Below are 20039 nucleotides of genomic sequence, written 5' to 3'. Positions count from 1 at the left end.
ACTAACTTTCGTTTAAATAGCTCTATTGAGGGTTCTCTCTTAGTGGACAAATGTAGCACACAAAGGATTTAATTGTATTACTTAATATAATCTGAAGCTATGTATTATCAATATCCCCAAACCTTTTATGCAGACTTCCTCAAAAAATCACATTGTTCCTTACACACTGGTGGTATTCAGCCTGATAATTTGGAGGCTTACTGCGCACATGTGGTAGCAGGTGCACCCCTTTCTCTGAGTGGCTTTCCAAAAATGCACCCAGTCACATGTAAGGTCACTGACTGACATCACATCCGTACTTCCACTCTTTACTAGTCTATTTCAGAGAATAGTTTACCCTTTCTATCCTTAGCAACTGACAGATTGGCCTGTTTTAATAGGATAATGAACTAAAGTATTAAGTAAGAAAAAATGGAGCCAAACTTTGCCAAGTGCATTGACCTTTTCTTCCAGAAGTTTACTGACCTTGGAAGCTTTTTTGTTTTTCAGTTCATGCCAGAGTTGATGCTATGTTTTCTTTTTAACCTTCTCCCTGCTGCCTAACTCTGTAACCAAAAAGGAATTGGTTGCCAAATGGCTACTTCAGTGTGTTAAAGGTTAATATTAACCTACAGCAGTTACCATATATCTTGAGATGTAGCTTTAACTACTTTAGCTTTAACCAAGGAGGTTTTAACCTCCTTGCTTTAACTTGATTACTCTTACTTTAAGGCAAGACTAATTCTATTCCTTGGTTCCTAGTCTAAGATAAAATTGACCTCTAGTTATTCTTTTCTATCTGAAAATAACTTTGCTCTTAGACTATTAGCATACAAATATCAAAGTTATAAACTTGTTTTCATGTTTCATTTTTAACATGTGATATTTCTCTTTTGAAGTGCCCCCTTTTGGTGGAAAAGTAGACATACATATAATCTCCTAAATTTACGTAATTTAGTATTTACATATTACTTTTAGAGAAATTACATGCAGTAATACTAAAAGATATTTTAGTCTTTTGATGTGATAGATATTTTCAGGATGTTCAAATTATGTCCAATCCTATGATAATTTTTTTTACATATTAGCTTCTGTTTTAAGGAAAGCCTCACTACTATTATGACCAGATGACGTGGTAGCCTGCTAACCATACATACTTCTTTACATTCCATACAATTGAGTTCAGTATGGGATAGTAAAGAAGTACTTATGCTTAACAGGCCTGGGTGCCTGATTTTCAGGCACTTGGTCAAGCTAAATACCCCGAGTCTTGTGCCATACATGTAACATTACATGTAGCACTTGGACATAGTGGACTTTAAACTTTTCCTGAACATGAATGATACAAAGCTATACAAACATGCTGTCCTATTTCTAACCATTTCATGCTAAAGAATTGTATACTAATCCCTGGCTTAACAGTGACTGGCATTTTGACTTTAACATCATTACAAATTTCCTCTAACTAAAAGGTGAGGTTGCAGGCATCTGTTTCTCTAGTCTGGTCACTACTTCTCAGGCACATGCTCAGCCCATGCCTAATTTGAATTCATGTCCTGCCAATAAGATTCTAAGCCAATGCTGCAGTATTGGATCCTATGCCACAAAAAGTTCCCAGTTTAGATACATCATGCGATCTATACTATGACGTTGTCGATATATGTTTGCTTGGTATGCGTTTAGCGTGGGCGGGTACCAACATGCAGATGAACAATTATCATCATGGTTTAGCCAAAAAAAGACTGAGGAAAATAGTTTCATTTCTCAAGGCGTTAGCAATAAATGGCTCTCGGCACCACCAGTCCAATATGCACCGATGCAATGCACATAATAATTCAGCGCCGATCATTAATCGATCAAACTTTGCCAATGCGAAATTCCTGAATTGAATATATCCCGTCGGACCCATTTTACGAGATACATGCCGGAATCTGTCCAGTCTGAAAAAACCCTAATGTAAACCCAAGCCTAAGCCATGGAAATAGGATGGTTCCAAAAATAGTAACACGATGCCCTTGCCTATGACATGAAAATGAAATCATCTACTATTGCCTAGTGCTATTCCCTAATACCATGACCTTGGTATTGGAACCCCTCCTATTTAAACCTAACCCTTGCTGTAAGGCATGCTATGCTTAAGGCACTCTTGTCCTTACCCACCAAGCCTGGCCAGGGTGGCATACACCGGGCATACATGCATGCAGTCGATGATGGCACACTCCCTTGTATCCACCCCTCCTCTCTCTGCCTCAGCTGGGCATTTGCATGACAAGTAACTATGCAGCAACCTTGGGAGCTACCTCTTTTTGCCTGACAGATAATAACCTGGGGTTCAGGGGTGTGCAAAGGTCACTGCCCCTGGTCCAGGGGCCTCCATAGGGGTTGGTCGTACCTTGGTCCAGGTCTGCCCAGGGCAGAGTTAGACGGTTGAATGGAGTAAGGCGCTCCAAGAGGGATATAGCATGGCTGTAGAACAGTAGTAGAGATGGCATGCTCCTGTGTGTCCAGTCACCGGGGTTGACCGATGCAGACTGAAATCCCTGCCTCCAAGCATCCGCATTTCCCTCTCCTGCCAATCCCTGGGCCTCATGCATGTACCTCCCAGTTTTATACCGAATAAGGCATCTGAAAAATGCAAGAAAGGGGCCAAATTTCATTATGCACGCTGCATTATTTTCCCATATTTAGGCAGCCCACTATTGGTCACCAGCCCCCCTGATTGTCCCAAGCCCAACTGCACCTCTTGATTGGGGCCCCCAAAATAGAGGCGATTAGTTGCTATATTTAGTTTGTCCAAATAAAGAGAACTGCCTGTATCTAATTATACCGCATTGAAATTCAATAGCCCTACTCTATATTTGGTGTGCCATGATGTCATGCTATCTAAATATAGTGCCTGCCCTGTTGGTGCTATCTTTCCTGTGTACACATAATGCCTGCTTACAGAGGTTCTCAGGTGAATGGTAAACCCTGGGTATAAAGATGTCTACGGAAGGTTTATGGTTTTCCACCGCTGGGGTAATTTCTTAATTGTGCTTCATGTTTTATACTTGTTCTGTTGGCTGATTCTTGGTAAGCGTTGCCATGGCTTGGGATGAAATTATAGTGTGAGATTTAGGTAACCTGTGCTGATAAGCCTTATATACTGGGACTGCACTTTGACTGGGTTTGTTTGTAGTTCACTCCTCTGTTGTTTAGTTTGTGGGAAAGTGTGTGGGAGACATGCAGCAGATTGTTGGCTTTACAAGGGCTGAAAACCTCTTGCCTGTGGAACTAGATATGACATTCAAGGATTATCGTATCCTTCAGTTTCGGCAGGATACACACAGGTCAGGCCTGGACAAAAAAAGCAGCAAGGGAGTTTCCCAACATGTCGTGTTTATAAGCAACCAAACAATGTGAGCAGCCAAGCACGCTGGGAACGTGTTAAGCCTGCAAAGGTAAGGCAACACTTCTTGTGTAGCCTTGTTGCGTCATGGTTTTCACAGAACATTTTAGCAAAAAGAAGACATCATTTTTATTTACAAAATTGTTTAAAAGGTAAAGCAACACTTCTTGTGTAGCCTTGTTGCGTCATGGTTTTCACAGAACATTTTAGCAAAAATAAGACATCATTTTTATTTACAAAATTGTTTAGATAAAAAATCAGGCCCATGGCACCCATCATTATCATAGGCCATATTAATGTGATTGATTTGATTGGTTGTTACATTTTTCATGAAAGAAATTAATTGCTCAGGGGAGGTGAAAACTGTAAAGCCTTGCCAATCCTGCTCATACAATTGGAAATGTGACAATTATTGACTACAGTATAATTCGATATCAATAAAGAAAAATAAAAACAATAATCGGCTTATTCTCATAATGAGGTCTTCAAATGACTGTACTTTGAAGGGGATGTTATAAGCTGCCAGTCCGATGTGTAGGGGGATCCTCAAGCACATTAAAGAACCCACCACACTCGTCAATAAGAGCAGGGCTCTTGGTGTGCACAGACCAAAAACATTCGAAAATAGGTAATATCATGATTTGTAAATTCTGATGTGTGAGAATCTATAAAACTCAGTAATTGCCTAGTCTAAATTATGTATGATATTTTGGAAGGTGATGGTCCTCTTTAAGTCTGAGATGATATTATTGCATAACTGGTGTTGGTGAAACATCATGCTATTTTAGACTTTTGATGAATGGATATATAATGGTTTATAATGGATTGATGCAGTGACTGCGAGGATATCTCCTTCCAACATAGTTTCTTTGTATTCAATGAAAACAATTAATCAGGTGTATTTCTTCTTACACTTTTAGAATCTGTAGTGTATATGATTATTGTAGGTGCCGCCAAACAGACAACGAGGCCTGTCTTTTTTGGGGTGAAATTTGTTCACCCAAAAGAAAAGGTCTCCTTTACTCCATTAATCTGCATGTACAAGACCAGCTGCCCTATAGTTCAAAGCCAACACTTTAAACATATGGATCACTGTTGTCTTAATCTTACTGGTTATTGAGATGAATGTTTTTTGGCTTGATTTAACACATTGTTTGTTTATCAGTTGAAGTCCCTACAATCTTGCAAATAGTGGTTTGGATTGAAACCATGCTTCTATAATTCAGAGATGAGAACGATCAAGCGATGCAAAATCCGACATTGTTGCCTGCTGATTCAAACAAATCGTATATGAAACTCACACAACTTGTATATACAGCCTCAGGTCTAAAATACATGTGCCTGTATTATGGGATCTGTACTATATGTACATTATACAAATGGCCAAGGTAAGATTTAGGGTTAAAGACATTTAGACTAGCTGCCATAGTTCCTACACACACTCAATGATGACACAAGATGTGATTTCCACATTTCTTAAAGTTATAGATTTAGTTTAGCATTGCCATTCGTTTCGTAATTCCTTTTATCATATGGTTTTTAATCTTTTAGATATAATTGTATCATTCATTAATGTTATCAACGGTAAATCTCGGCGCAATTCAGCTTTTGCTGCAAGGCCGATTTGTACTGTTTCCTTGAATAAAACCATTCTACACATGTATAAAAAAATTTGGTTAGGGACAATTTTCACAATGCCATGTTTCTGCTGACCACTGTGGACCGGCCTGTGGAAGGGTGTTACCTCAGCTGTGGGTTTGACAGGGGGGACAAGTGCACCATTCCCAGGATACCCAGGCCTGGGGTTAGGTCTCATTACCATTGGGCCCCGCACCCAGGGGACACATTACCTTATCACTGATCAGCTGTGCACACAGGTTACACCTGTCATGGCCCCCTTCACCTGTTCAGCCTGCACTGGTGTGACCAGCTGGTGCTTAGATTAGACCTTACCCTAAGGCGTGTGCCCACTTTCTGTATCACATGTGCTGCTTCTACATGTCTGTAATGTGGCATGTGCTGTAGACGTCCTTGCCATTGTAAACTACTGTAAATGCATTTAAGTTTGCGTGGTTTTTATTTCGCGCTAAGGGGAAAATGGGGTGTTCGCAGCGGTTTTAAGTTCCCGGCAGCGCTATAGCCACATACTGCTACAGTATTGGACGGAAATGTTCGCGGTGGTTTTAAGTTCGCAGTGAAACGGTCGCCGCGAAAACCGCGAATATAAAGCCACCTCGGACATTTCTGCATTTACAGTGAACATATGAATAGCAATAAATAAATAAATCGTAAAAGGGTTGATGCTCATTTGCCAGTGAGTCGAAGCATACCACCGGTTAATCTCCAAGCAGATGTTAGGTAGAAAATCATGACATATTCTGACCAGCCAGCTTTTCTTACAATGCGCTACCCCAGAAAAGCACTGAACTGTAAGAAAAGCCAGTCGGTCACTATAAACCTTACGATTGTCTACCCCAACATCTGCTTGGAGATTGACTACAGGTCACCTTTAGACTATGACAGAAGAGAAGCCGGCTGAGTTGTGTGTATTTTAGGATGCTGGTGTTGGGGCAGTAGCTTGCTTGACAGTAATGTGACCCAACGCTAAGTCCATCCCTTTGGCGCTGGGTTAAAACTGATGGTATTGGAGGTCAAAGGGTGATGTCCAGCATTATTGAGCAGGATGTCCCCTTTCCTGTGGTCTCACCGCTGGACTCACGGAGGGGCCCTTCAAGGCAAACACGTTTCCTTCCAAAGTGTCCTCATGTTTGGGGGGGTCTGTGTTGCAATTACTGTTCGAGTGTCACCGACGCACCTGTCACAGTGAACTAACTGGTAGAATGTTTATTCTGCCAAGTCCGGCAATATACTGGCAATGGTATACCACAATGCTATCGGTATTCCTTTGAAGGTGTGCTAGAGTTCTATCACGCCCACTACTGTATAGTTCGGCTATACATGTACATGTTGTACATTTATTTATAGGATAAATGAAGATTTGTCTACTTAATAAGCAAAGTACTGTTTCCTACCCCTCCTGCCAGGAATCAATTACGTTATTCCAAACTGATCCATAAAAGAAAGAGGATCAATAATAGCTGTTTGGAAATCAATGCCAACCCATATTTCTATTCTGAATGTTCTATTTTATGTGTTCACGTCTGTTGAAAGATACTGAAACAGTTTATGCTGCTTGCGAAGATAATACTCCAGTATTGCACCAATGTCATATTCGTCAATGTCTCCATCTTGTAAGTACTGGCCATTGTAACTAAATACACTGGCCTGGGACTAGCCAGCAGTTGTTTTAGTTTATATCGTCCCTCAGGAAAGTGAACATTAAAAGGAAAAGCCACCCTACATGTACTCACATACCCTTAGCATGCTGCAGATTATGCAGATTAAGTCCTTATTTGCATAATTTGACAAACTCGTGTTAATTCTTTCTGAGCACCAGAGCTACCCGGTAACAACCAAAAATCCTTAGCTTATCCAGAACACAAGTTACCAAAACTGGAAGTTCTGCTGCAGTACCAAGGTCACACACCAGGTGGCCCATAATCAATATAGACCTCCGTCTTCCCAAGACCTACCCACATGCAAAATATCACTATCCATTTAGAGATTCTTAAGTTACACTGACCACAAATATCTGGAAACAGAAACAAGCACACACACACACACACAGACAGACCAAAAACGATACCTCCAGTTTTTATGCAGATAATTAGCAGAAATATGGAAAAAAAATGTCCTGCCTGCATTTTGTCAGGATGTCTAAATGGTATACATGTGCCTGAGCAGTCATTTGTTATCTGTATACTATACCATAGCGTCCCTGTTATTCCTGTTAGGGTTGCAATATTGGTGGAGAGTGGAGACCATCCACTACACTGCAGTTTGCTAACGATCCACTAGAGGTTATCGCAACAGGATGTTTTGGCATATAGAATGCACCCATGAAAATTGAAGACAGTAATGAGAACCTTTCTCTTTTGGACAGTGTACATGCGGTATCAGGGATTCACTTCATCTACAATCAATCAATCAAACTTTATTGCACAACAAATGTAACAGGTACTTTGTATGGCAAGTTCGTAGGTAGTACAAAATATCAAGACATATAATTTTGTCTTGCTTATTAACAATGCTGATGAATTCTACAAAACTGAAGACTAAACACTACGGTATCCAATAAGAGTAATACAGTATACGTATATGGAACATGTATTACATGATACACAGGAAACTAAGTTTACATCAATTGTTTGCATCAGAGATTAATCTATTTCTTTTTAGAAAAGAGCTAGATATGTATTGGCCTTTGTACAAGGAAATTGCGTCAGTACATGACATAAGTAAATGAAAACTTTCTGAGCTGTCTTTCCTCAATATACGTGGGACATGTTAAAACATGCATCCTCTATGATTTAATGGGTGGTGAAGAGTAGAATGACAGCTTCCCTGCTCAACATAAACAGCAGGAAAAATGTCCGTCTCTGCAGATCTGCAGGCCAAACCGCAGCGGCACATTCATGTGGGCCTATGTAGGGACATGTTGGGTCAGCTGTCCCCACACACTTGCCAGATATGTCGGACATCCAGCTGGACTGCACATTTCTCCATACTCATCCCATACTGGGTGGCCCCAGGGACGCACAGACCCTGATGTATCAGCTGTTCTACACAAGTAGGGCTGGTGTCACATGTTCACACATGACGCCCAAACAAACCCATGCTGCATTATACGGCCCGATGTCCTTGGAACAGAATGCCACGTATACATTTTCAGAAATATTGTGGTCGTCAAAAATGCAAATAAGACACACCATCTTCTTGTTGTGTTTAATGCCATAGCAGTTAACATTGCAGTTTCGATACTACTGGTTTTATTTTTCAGTGAGGTTATGATGTTCTCAGAAATGATGATGGGGTCTGGAAGGGTATTAAAGGGATATTAAAACTGGTAGGGGATAGATAAAGGGGATATGATGATTCGATAAAGACACTGTGTAATGAGGATTGTGAGATTTCTCTCTTCACACAGGAAAAGCATTTCTAGAATATTCCTTTATTACCTCTTAAAGTATAGAAAGAAGCACGCAGAAATTCATGGTGATAATTGGAACGACATCAAAACTTCCGAAAATACCTCTTATGATATACAGTCATATATTTACCCCGCACAGTTTCCCATGTTGCCATCAGCTTGCTTATTTGTAACTTCTTCTGGGCAATTTTTAGATTTAAGATAAGCAAATCTTTCTATAAGTTAGTATATAGTAGAGTGGATTCATTCCTCAAGCTAACCGAAATCTTTCACACCGCAGTCGTCCCTCAGTAAGACATCTGAAGCCGCATAGTTCCTGTGTAGAACTTTTATTCAGTCTAGTACCTACTTTCTATATGTTTAGTTTTTTGCTGGGTTTTCTCATTTTAAGATCTATCATAAATGGTCTTAACCTGCGTCTGGCGTTTGAGCTGAGCTGTTCAGCTATCCCCTACCACTTACACTAACATGTGAGCAAAGTTAAGATGATGCTTTACACCAACATACACTGTACAAGGGTTTAAGTTTTGCCTTCAGCTTACAGTATACAATCATGGAACTTTAGACCGAAAGCATGAGTGTGGAAGGTTAGAATCCATGAGTCTCAAACTGGAAAGATATGCCCAGTGAATAGTTTCATCAGGTTGGTAAGTCACTGAATAAAAAGACTCTTTTTACACAACCAAGAGATTTATCCCACCAACGTCTCGGTGACCATCTGTCACCTTCTTCAAGGCAATTATGACTGGTTCACATAGCAATGCAGCACAGGTGTTGCTGCTTATACATAATGAGATGCATTCCCAAACGCAAAATATTTACTTATGTACAATCACAGGAGATGACATCGCTATATGCGGTCCCAAACGTACAGAAGTGTAACACATACACAACTGTCGATCAAAAAACAACGTCGCTGGAATAAGTCTCTTGGTTGTGTTAAAAGAGTCTTTTTATTTAGAAAGAAATGGATGAACAACATCAAAAGTTCCATTTCACAACATTAGATTTTAATGTGTGGAAACACCCTAGGAATAGTAGGATAGAGATATCTATTGGTCATCCATTAGACCCCAACATTCAACTACAGGAATGTCACACCTTGCAGGACGGGAGAATGGAAAATCATCATCATCATATAAAATGAATGCAAAATAAACTGGCCAGTGCGTGTGAGTGAGCAACTTTTTATATCATGTTCAAGCGTGTATGCTTATACTTTACTGTTGTTTTTCTGCAGTGCGATGCGTATCTTGCTGTCGAAACTGCCCCGGCCATGGATCGTAGACGAGAAGAAGGATGATGGGTACACAGCGCTGCACCTCGCCGCCCTCAACAACCATGTGGAGGTGGCAGAGCTGCTTATCCACCAGGTAAACGTAAGTTGGACAATCTGGAAACACACTTCACTGCAGACACTTAAGGTCTCATTCCTGTATTACTCCGAGTGGGTACCCTAAAAGAATCCGTACCCCAAAAATGATGTGTGTTTATATCGGTGGGAAATTCCCTTTTAGCCAGCCCGACTGATCTCAAGCGTCAAACTGATGAAAGCATGTTAGTAACTGAAGAAATTAGCAGGTAAAGTTCGGCAGTCGTGCGCGAGGTCGGACGTCCACAGCTCGACATTGTCGGTGATGCGGTGGTGCGCTTTCTGCTGGAAAAGTGCCTTTTTGGGGGTGTAGCTAAGTGCAGTTTGTAATTGCTATAAAAAGAGATTCTATGTAGTGAAACTGTTGCCAATTTTTTTACATGATCTCAACATAAAATGAATAACATTGGTGCATTTTCTATAGCTTCATTATGAACGCGCCCATGTAAAACACGTATTATAACATGTAAGTGTATGGGGCAGAAAAACTCTTGAATCAGACCTTTAGACACACTGGAAAGCCTTTTCATTTCATTGATTCTAAAGACATGAATGCTGTCTATAAAGTTATTTTTGTCCTAAGAGGCATGACAATGTAGATCCAGAAATCCATGCTGGTTACATCACTGTAGGTCAAACTATTTTACGTTTATGGAGGACGTCCGCATGTTCATTGATTTTTTCCCTTTTAAAAGAGATTTATCAGTCCAGTAAAATATAACAATATTTGTAGCGGAAGTCTGAAAAACTAGATAAGTTGTTGATGGATACAAGAGTACCCACTGTCTTTGGTGTATATGGAAATCACTGTTTTTATGGTCATCAAATAGCTGCACTGTATGGTGAAGATCACTTTCAATGCCTGTTACTTGAATCTTCCTATTGTAGGGGCAGGCCAACATGGATCACCAGAATGTGAACCAGCAGACAGCGCTACACCTTGCCGTGGAGAGACAGCACACTCAAGTAGTAAGGGTAAGTGTACCGTCATTTATGTCATACCTGGGCCGCGAAAACGTTTGATAAGGGTGTTCCGCATCGTGTGATAATTTTCCGTATCACACATGGTTCTCAGGAGAACGTGTTCAAGGAGGTGCCTGGAGCACATTAAAGGGGAAGCGCTAGCAACCCCTCCCTGTACAAATGTAACGTTTTACTGAAACAGCAAGGAAACTTGCTGCCCTTATAGGCACTACAAGGATCTGACTGAACAGAGGAACAAAGAAACAAAGAAACAAACAAAAGAATGAGTCACATTGAAAGTTGACGATTGTGTTGTGTATTTTCCAGCTGCTGGTGAGAGAGGGAGCGAAGTTGGACATGCAGGATAAGGATGGGGACACGCCCCTCCATGAAGCCCTGCGGCACCACACCTTGTCTCAGCTAAGACAGCTGCAAGACATGCAAGATGTGGGCAAGGTGAGAACAGTTATCTTTCTTGGAATCTACAAATCTGTATCTGTATAGCCGGTATACAATGTAACTGCCCTTCGACGTAACACACCAGCTTCGCAGGCACGCGGCTTGGCAAAAGCTGGTTATCTTACACTGAATGGCCTGTCACACCTAACTTTTGCACATCTGACTGCAACCGTTATTTAAAGCTATTTAGTGAAGGTGTTCCTACAGTATTTGATGGCAATGAGTTCCATTCTACTATGGTTCTCGGGAAATATAAATTTTTGAACACATCAATCCTTGGTTGATAACTGCATGTCTAATGTTTGGATTCTGTAGAGAATTGTGTATATATATCATAGAAGGTACATTGTGGGATGTTCTACAAGTAGTTATGCCAAGGGATATTTATAGTTTGGACAGCCATTGTCATCCAGCAACTTAACAGTAAAATGGAGTTTACTTCTGCCACTTCTTTAAATGTAAAAATATACAATGTATAGTGTGGAAATCCTTAAGTGCCCCCAGAGATAAGTAGGAAAGCTACATGAATATTGTGATACGTTGACATGACATAAAAATAATACAACGTGGTGTATCCTCTATATACATTAGCCTAAGTGTCATCCTGTTTAATTCCAGGCTCTACCTTCCCCAAACAGCATAATATATAATTTGTCAGCATACTGGTATTCCAGGCAACTTGAGTGTCAGCGACTGTTTGGTGAAGGTAGAGCCTGGAACTAAACAGGATGACACTCAGGCTATATATACATGCCTATTTGCCACTTAATACAGTCAAGAATATTGCCTATTCTGGAAACCACGCTTTAGCCAATCAGAGAGCGCCCCGCGCCATGACGGCCCCATTGTCTGTGGTGCGCACGCGCATTTCGCGTGACCTCTAGATTTGACCCCAAAACCAAGATGGCGCCGGCACTCAAGAAAGTCCGTGAACGCCGAGACCTCTCCTGTTTTTCACTTCCCGCACTGTCGAAAACCGTTTGTTTCGTTAAACCCTGATGATATGGTATTACATGCTTTCTTACCAGCGAGCCAAGTCACATGTAAAAGCAATCCGTAACGAAAAACATACTCAAGCACGGCGTTCACGCCGTTACCTGTATGTAACGTTACAGGTAGATTGCGATACCTCCGGCGCGGTAGTCTCTACTTCTGAGCGCGACGATAGACGACTTACCTGTTGCTAATACGAGGTGCTGAACTGTCTGGGGTTTAGAAGTTATCCTTGACATATATCGTACTAACGCTAAACCAGCCCTGTCTCAGTGTTACAATATGTACAACATTTTTGCTACCTTTCCCACGTGTGCCAGCAGCTCCTGATGGGACTGGGCACCCAGGGTGCGGACAAGAAGAGTAGTGCGTCCATCGCCTGCTTCCTGGCTGCCAATGGTGCCGACCTGCACATCAAGAACAAGAAGGGACAGACCCCGCTGGACCTGTGTCCCGACCCCAACCTGTGCAAGGCCCTCATCAAATGCTTCAAGGAAAGGCACAGGTATCTGATAAGTTACACATGCTTTCTGAAATGTAGAGTCTTGAAGGTAAACTGGTATGTGTAGTAGTCCACTATATTCTGCTGCTGCAATGGTCTGAATATCCTGCAGCTGCAATCAGTCTTTCTTCATTTTACTCCACTTTGTCTGATTCATCGCAAGCTTCATTAACTCCCGTAGTTTTCTTTCTGGTATATGTACACATAAGAAATACACACTTGTGGTAGGAACATTCCAAGCAAGAGAATTCATACGATGTCATCATGTCACTACATTTGGTTGTCTATCCTACATCAGGAAAGAATATACATACAAAACTAACATACTAAACTTGCAATGCTGAAGGTAAAAAAAATAGCCTTCGTGCACATTGGTAGAATGCAGCCATCTTATCAGGAAATCCTAAGAAAAATAAATTATGAGCAAGGTAACAACAGTACATAGTCAGGTATGGGCGCAGTCACATACGTTGCGCAATCATCATACGATTGCTAACTTAGGGCATTTTGTTTGGACAGCCATGCATGTGTCCTGCAAAGTTTAACTGTCTTGCTACAGAAAAGGCTTTGTTTTATCCTTGTCGCTGATTGGTTCCGTCACATCAAAATCCTATTGCATCAAAATCGTACAACTATCACACAACGTATGTGACCGTGCCCTATGCTTCACAAGTGTAAACAGAAAACTTTGTCTCCCAGCCCCCCGATGCAGCCTCTACACGGCGGGTCCATCCATAACGATGAGGAGGCCCTGGAGGAGTGCATGGTGTGTTCAGACATGAAGAGGGACACGTTGTTCGGGCCGTGTGGACACATCGCCACCTGCTCACTCTGCTCGCCCCGCGTGAAAAAGTGCCTGATATGTAAGGAGCCAGTACAGTCCAGAACAAAGGTACTGTTCTTCAGTTCAAAATCATATTTTATTGCGTATCATATTTGACGTATATCTTTCCACAATATCCTTTTGAACTTCAATGTACAACTATTTTCTTAACAGAATGTAAAAGATGTTTGTGTGACGTCGGTGTTTCGTAACGGTTAGAGCGTTGAACTCGGAATCAATAGGTCCCGGGTTCGATACTCACCATGCCCCGACGTTATGCTCTTGGGAAAGGCACTTTAAACTACCTTCCCAGACGGTGGAGTGACGCCCACCGAGCCTATTCGGCTAATCTGTCAAACTGTGTGCCAAAAAAAACACGCTGCGGATTTGGTTGCCGATTTGCCAAAATCTAGCACATTTGCCACTGAGAACCGTTAGAAATTATCATTAAAAGATGTTTGCCTCAACTCCTTACAATTTAGAGCTAGCTAGCACACTGCCTAAACTTATGGATGAAAGAGATTTCAACCTATTTCAGTAAAAGTGTGATTATAATACAATACTAAACTTTCTTCCAACACTAAGGTATTCACGGATCAAATTTTCGACGACCACTGTCGCCTTCTTCAGGATCAATAATGACCAATCACTGCCGAATGTATACTCGCGAGAGTTACAAACACGTGACTTTATTGACACGTATCATTACAGATACATGACGTCAGCAATTGGTCAAACGTGCCAGGAAGTTTATAACGCCCACTGTCTCTGTTGAGTGATGGCTTGAGTACCCTGATGTATATGGCCTCCTTTATACCTCTCATAAAGTAGACCTGTTCAGTGTCCAGTATTCTGACTTTGTCCAGTGAAACGATATTGCCCGGAGATTCAATGTGGATGTGTTGAGAGTGTTGAAAAGTGTGATTACCCTTTTTTAAAATAAAGTCTGTGTTAACTACATTGTACTGTACTACATGTACCAGAAATTTTATATGATGTTATTTGTTGCATTATTCCAGGTTGAAGAGTGTGTTGTGTGTTCCGACAAGAAGGCATCAGTCCTGTTTGAGCCCTGCCTGCATATATGTGCCTGTGACAGTAAGTTTTCCTCAGGATTCCGTTTCAAATGTATAATAGTTATAAGTGACAGTAGAAGTTACATCTGTAGTGTGTGTGTTAATGATTTGTTGTCCATATTGATTCAGTATAGTGAAAACAGTCTTTGGTGGAGCTCTGGTCTGTTGTTGTTACCTTCGCCAAGAAGGTTATGCAGAGGGTAGTGTTTGTATGTAATTTGTAGAAGACCAGAATAACTAAAGAACGCCTGGATGGATTATCTTGATATTTGGTATGTTGGTAGGTCTTGGTGTGACCTGAAAACGTTTAGATTTTGGGCCCCCTAGCGGCTTGTTATGGTACTGCAGCGGAACTTCCTGTTTTGATATCTCATGTTCTGGACATGCTATGGTACTGATTTTTGGGTGGTAGATAGCTCTTTGGACAGAGAGTAAGTGGTATAGATTTGGGCCCCCTGGCGGCTTTTTCTGGAACTGCAGGTCTGGAGCAGCATTTGTTTTAACAATACTGCCAGTAGGTGCCATGCAACATGCCATACAAGTCTTGCAGACATAGACATAAGGCAATGCTTCTACTGATGGCATTGTGTTGGCGAAACAGTTAGGGCGTTTGGCCCAGCACTATGACATGTCCCTGATACTGTGCTCTTGGGAAAGACACTTAACATGACTTTCCTCACTCCACCTAAGTGTAAAAATGGGTACCTGACTTCGGTTGGGAAGGTAAGAGGCAGTGGAAGGAGAGGAATGGGCTCGGCCTTCTAATACCATGCTCTAGACACGCTGGATAGCAACCCTCTGCCTCTATGGCCTCAAAAAGGCTATGGGCTACCTTTACCTTTTTTCTACTGATAAGCACCTTTGCACATATACATGAGGGAAAAGATTTCTACAGTACAATTTCGTTCATTCTTATAAGATAAGCATTAAGATACAATAAGATAAAGTACTGTAAATGTATTTAAGTTTGCGTGGTTTTTGTTTCGCGCTAAGGTGAAAATGGAGTGTTTGCGGTGGTTTTAAGATCGCTGAAGTGCTATGGTTACAAACTGCGACAGTACTGGACAAAAATGTTCGCGGTGGTTTTAAGTTTGCTGTGGTTTTAAGTGAAACTGTCACCACGAAAACCGCGAACATAAAACCGCCGCGAAGATTTCTGCATTTACAGTATTAGACTTCTTGTTAGACGTGTGATGCTAACACATCAAAATATTCTTCCTCCTGTGCAGATTGTGCCAGTCTTATGAAGAAATGTGTGCAGTGCAGATCTAACATAGACAAGATGGTGCCATTTATTGTGTGCTGTGGGGGGAAACGTAAGTCACATGCAATTTTTGGCGATGCCTCAGGGGCGAGCCTAATGGTATATATATTGTGTGCAGTTTGTAAGAATTCTAGGAATTGCACAGGAATGTGTCCACAGGAATGTAAGACCATAACTCAAGAGTGCCTGGATTGTCTTCATATTTGATAAGTGAGGTCCTTATCTGCATGTGGGCTAAAAAACAAAAACGTTAACAGAGACCACCGTTGCCATGGCAACGTCTTTTTAGGTTGCCAATCTTGTTCCAAATGAAATGAAATACTGCAGTTGGTCTTCATATTTTCACTTGTCAATATTTCAAGATTGTACAATCAGTATCTAATGTGAATAAAGAGACTCTTTTTTACACAACCAAGAGATTTATTCCACCAACGTTAAGGTGACCATCTGTCACCTTCTTCAAGGCAATTCTGACAGATGGTCACCGAAACGTCGGTGGAATGAATCTCTTGGTTGTGTAAAAAAAATCTCTTTATTCAGTGACTTACCAACCTGATGAAACTATTCACGGAAGTATCTAATGTGTATTGTGATGTGTTGACTTCATAGTTTTGGGTTTAAAACCTGGTGATCTACAAATCTCGTTCAGCTGTCACTGATGACGTCTGACCGTTTCCAAAATCTATCCAGTTGCTTGAGTAACAGTTTTCTTGCGTATGTTATTACCTGGATGTCTAACCTTCATTGACATATATGATGTTCTATTCCCTCAGCCCCATTGGAGAAAACCCAGAACCAGGTGCAGGCAGGTGGGCAGGCGACAAACAACGCCGACATTCAGAAGCTGCAGCAGCAGCTGCAAGACATCAAAGATCAGGTGAGGCTAGCATAGTCTATAAATGTATGTAAAACAGTATGAATATGTTCTGTTGTCTATTATCACATAGCCAGATGGCGTCCACCAATCAGAAGCCTCTATTGCCCATGTGTTATGATGCCATAACACACCTGTTTGACCGTTATACGAATGTTAACAAAAAGATAACCTCCCCCTCTACATAATGGAACAGTCGAACGGGTGTGTTATGGCATCATAACACATGGGCAATGGAGGCTTCAGATTGGTCCACGCCATCTGGCTATGTGATGATAGACAACAGAATTAACAAGACTACAGTGGACCCGCTGCTTTTTGGCTATCACTTGGTTGCAATTGTGAGAAGCAAAGGCAGGGGGCAATAGCCATTGACACTTATCATAATGTCCATGAGCAGATCCAGAAAGCAAAACAAGCATTTTGCTTAGATATTTTCAGAGGGCCAAAGTGCAGCTAGAAGGATCCACCCCTTTTCTGAAATTCAGCTGCATGGTCTGGCTCAAATGGGTACAGGCAAGGCCTTACTTGCATCCTTGATCCAGATACAAGGCAGTATCGTCACTTAAGTTTATTTATTAATTGGCTTGGCTGAAATATATATATATGACTCAGTCAAAGTAATTTGATGCTTTTTTCAAGGGCTATCCCTGGGAGAAGATACAATGAATTACACAGTCAATAAATTACATGGTAAAATTGCATAGTATAGGTGGAAGACAAAAACTTCTTTGTTTTCTTGGATTATGTACTTGCCCTTATCTTTTATTGTATATTATTCACTATAGAAGTAAAGAAGATCTTTAACAGGCTATATAGCTTTATCTAATTAGTAGAAATATAGGATATATATCAAAGTGTACGTCTGTCTCCATCTTTTTTCCCCGTCCTAGTCACTGTTTTGGAGCCGATGTTATTAATTTTCATTGTTAGATCTGTCATTTTAAGCTTACGAAAATATAGTTTCATCAATTTCATGTCATGAAGTTCAGATTTTTGTGAAGGATGGGGTGAAATTTCTGTCCGTCCCAAGAAGAAAAATCCTGTCTGTTCATGGAGAGATGGGTCCTAAAATCCAGCATAAAAGTTAAATTTATATTTCTTACAGCCTTCAATAAACCAACTCTAACTAATCACACAGCCTCCTACATTTATACAATTACCAAGAAGCGAGAGGAAGTCGAAAGTACTAGAGTATGCTAGATGTTTATATACAGTAATACTCATGAATATGTATATGTATATAGTTGTGACCTGTGCTTAGCCCAGTGGGGCAAACATGTACAATAAACTTAAGGTCTTCATTCATTCATTTAACCCATGTCTATGTCCTTGTGCAGACCATGTGTCCTGTGTGTCTGGACCGGCTGAAGAACATGATCTTCCTGTGCGGCCACGGGACCTGCCAGCTGTGCGGGGACCGGATGACCGAGTGCCCCATCTGCAGAAAGCCAGTGGAGAAGAGAGTCCTCTTGTACTAGTCGCTGGTACTGCAGGACAGAAGAGCACCAGCCACCAGTCAATCTTAGTACTCTCCACCCAGGCCTTTCTGTGGGCTGCCAGAAATGTAGAGATTGGCCAAAATAGGACAATGTTTTGTGGCAAGCTCACAGCGAAGTTCACTTGGCAAAGAGCTTACCGCAAAAAACGCAAACATAAAACCACCGCGAACATTTCTGCATTTACACTGTAGTAGAGATTGGCCAAAATAGGGGAATAGGGTTGGTTATATGAGTGCACAGTGCGATATTTTGTGTCAATTTCTTGTATTTCTTCAGCCCGCAGAGAGGTCTGGATAGAGGCTACAAGCCTAGTGTGGTGCCCACACCTATTATGTGCAAGTATAGATAATTTTATGTGGATGTCTGTGATTTGATGCTTGAATAGGAAAAACTGTCTTTTTTAGACTCTTTGATGAGCCACTTGTGCTTGATAGATGTTCAGAGTTCCTTTACATGTATATATGTATCATTGTTGCTTTATCTGAGTACAGTGTCTTTCCCTGTGCCCACTTATGTTGTCATTGGACCCAGCGCACCCGGTTTTAAAAAAGGTAACACTTAAAGGCACCCAGAGCATTTTATGAGGCTTGAAAACTGGAAATATTCTAGTTGCTGTAATTTTTATGAAATTGACATTTAATACCACTGTTTACCACATTTGCGTGCGGATTTCTTATCAAAAGTGCGCAAAAGCGGCACAAAACTAAGCTACATGGTGATCTTTTAGTTTCACGCGCCTAGTGTAAATAGACCGATACTATAGCCCCGCCCACATCCGTCGAAACGTGGAAATGCAAAATTAAAACATAGAAATGCGAAAATTTGATGGACATGCAGTCACTCTCTCATTATTGGTCGAACTGCTAATTGTGATGGACAGTCAGGATCAGTCTATTATGGCTTGGATTTTCTATTAGTTCTCACCACACAAGGACATCGTATCTTTGCTTTTTTAATGTCGATATGTAATGGTAACGGTATAGTGTATGAATGTGTGTAGGAATGACTAGAAATTGGAGTTTTTTTAGTCATGTTTTAAGCCTCATGAAATGCTCTGGGTTCATTTAAATGGTGTCTAGAAAGAATAGAATGGTAGCCATTTCATTCACTTGTAATAGACATGTTAAAAACATTGGGAAATTATGTCATTGTACATGTACTGCCATATTGCAACAGAAAATGTCTTGGAAAATGTCTTGGGCTCTTGCTTTTTTGTGTATCGAAAATGAATCTTAGACTTAACAAAATGATGAGACTCGATTACAGTTGTGTAATAATTATTGTGTTGTCTACATTTTTTCCTCAAAGTAATGTAATTCTGCTTCTGTTGTGATAATTTGTCATTGAGTTAATGATGTAGATGTTTGTCATTAAGTGGAATTCAGGAGAAAGGGAATGTGAAATACAGATGCCAGTGTTATGGATGGTACATGTATGTGGTGGATACCACTGTAACCAAAATAAAAAGAATCGGCTTCTAGGGTGTCCTACTAACTGGTATTCTATGTACAAACATCAGGATCTGAAGAGGCTTTTGAAGATCAACCAGTTCATAATTGTACCCCAGAAATGTCCTGAATTCCCAGTTTTTCAAATTGGTTGTTTGTATTTTTGGAGGGCCGTATGCACCCTTAATGCATGAAAAATACAAGGTTTGAAATTATAAGCGAGTTTGATCATGGCTTAAGGAAAAAAATACCTGATTATACGAGCAGGAAAGGAATGTTGCGGCTTGCTACTAACTGGAAGTACTGTACACGAATGTGCTTGCTAACAATGTAGGTAGCACTGGTA

At 40.9% G+C, this 20039-nt stretch overlaps 1 protein-coding gene across 8 annotated transcripts in view; it reads left to right on the top strand.

Annotated features, from left to right (window-relative positions):
* The window catches only part of LOC136427598 (E3 ubiquitin-protein ligase MIB1-like), a 66541-nt gene extending 47049 nt beyond the window's left edge, over positions 1–19492 (top strand). For 3 of the 8 annotated variants that reach the window (XM_066416570.1, XM_066416566.1, XM_066416567.1), the window contains exons 14-22: positions 9658–9796; positions 10678–10764; positions 11080–11208; positions 12525–12709; positions 13406–13598; positions 14549–14627; positions 15835–15921; positions 16643–16746; positions 18084–19492. In XM_066416570.1, coding sequence (XP_066272667.1) covers positions 9658–9796; positions 10678–10764; positions 11080–11208; positions 12525–12709; positions 13406–13598; positions 14549–14627; positions 15835–15921; positions 16643–16746; positions 18084–18224 — 1144 coding nt within the window. In that variant the 3' untranslated portion in view covers positions 18225–19492. The remainder of the gene's footprint in view (positions 1–9657; positions 9797–10677; positions 10765–11079; positions 11209–12524; positions 12710–13405; positions 13599–14548; positions 14628–15834; positions 15922–16642; positions 16747–18083) is intronic. The other 5 variants (XM_066416574.1, XM_066416571.1, XM_066416572.1 and 2 more) reach the window with 3 other exon arrangements.
* The last annotated feature ends 547 nt before the right edge of the window (positions 19493–20039 follow it).

This window comes from Branchiostoma lanceolatum, chromosome 2, assembly GCF_035083965.1.
Source record: "Branchiostoma lanceolatum isolate klBraLanc5 chromosome 2, klBraLanc5.hap2, whole genome shotgun sequence".
In the NCBI taxonomy this organism is placed as follows: Eukaryota; Metazoa; Chordata; class Leptocardii; order Amphioxiformes; family Branchiostomatidae; genus Branchiostoma; species Branchiostoma lanceolatum.
Note: the sequence above shows the minus strand (reverse complement) of the source record. Positions and strands in the feature narration are given on the sequence as shown.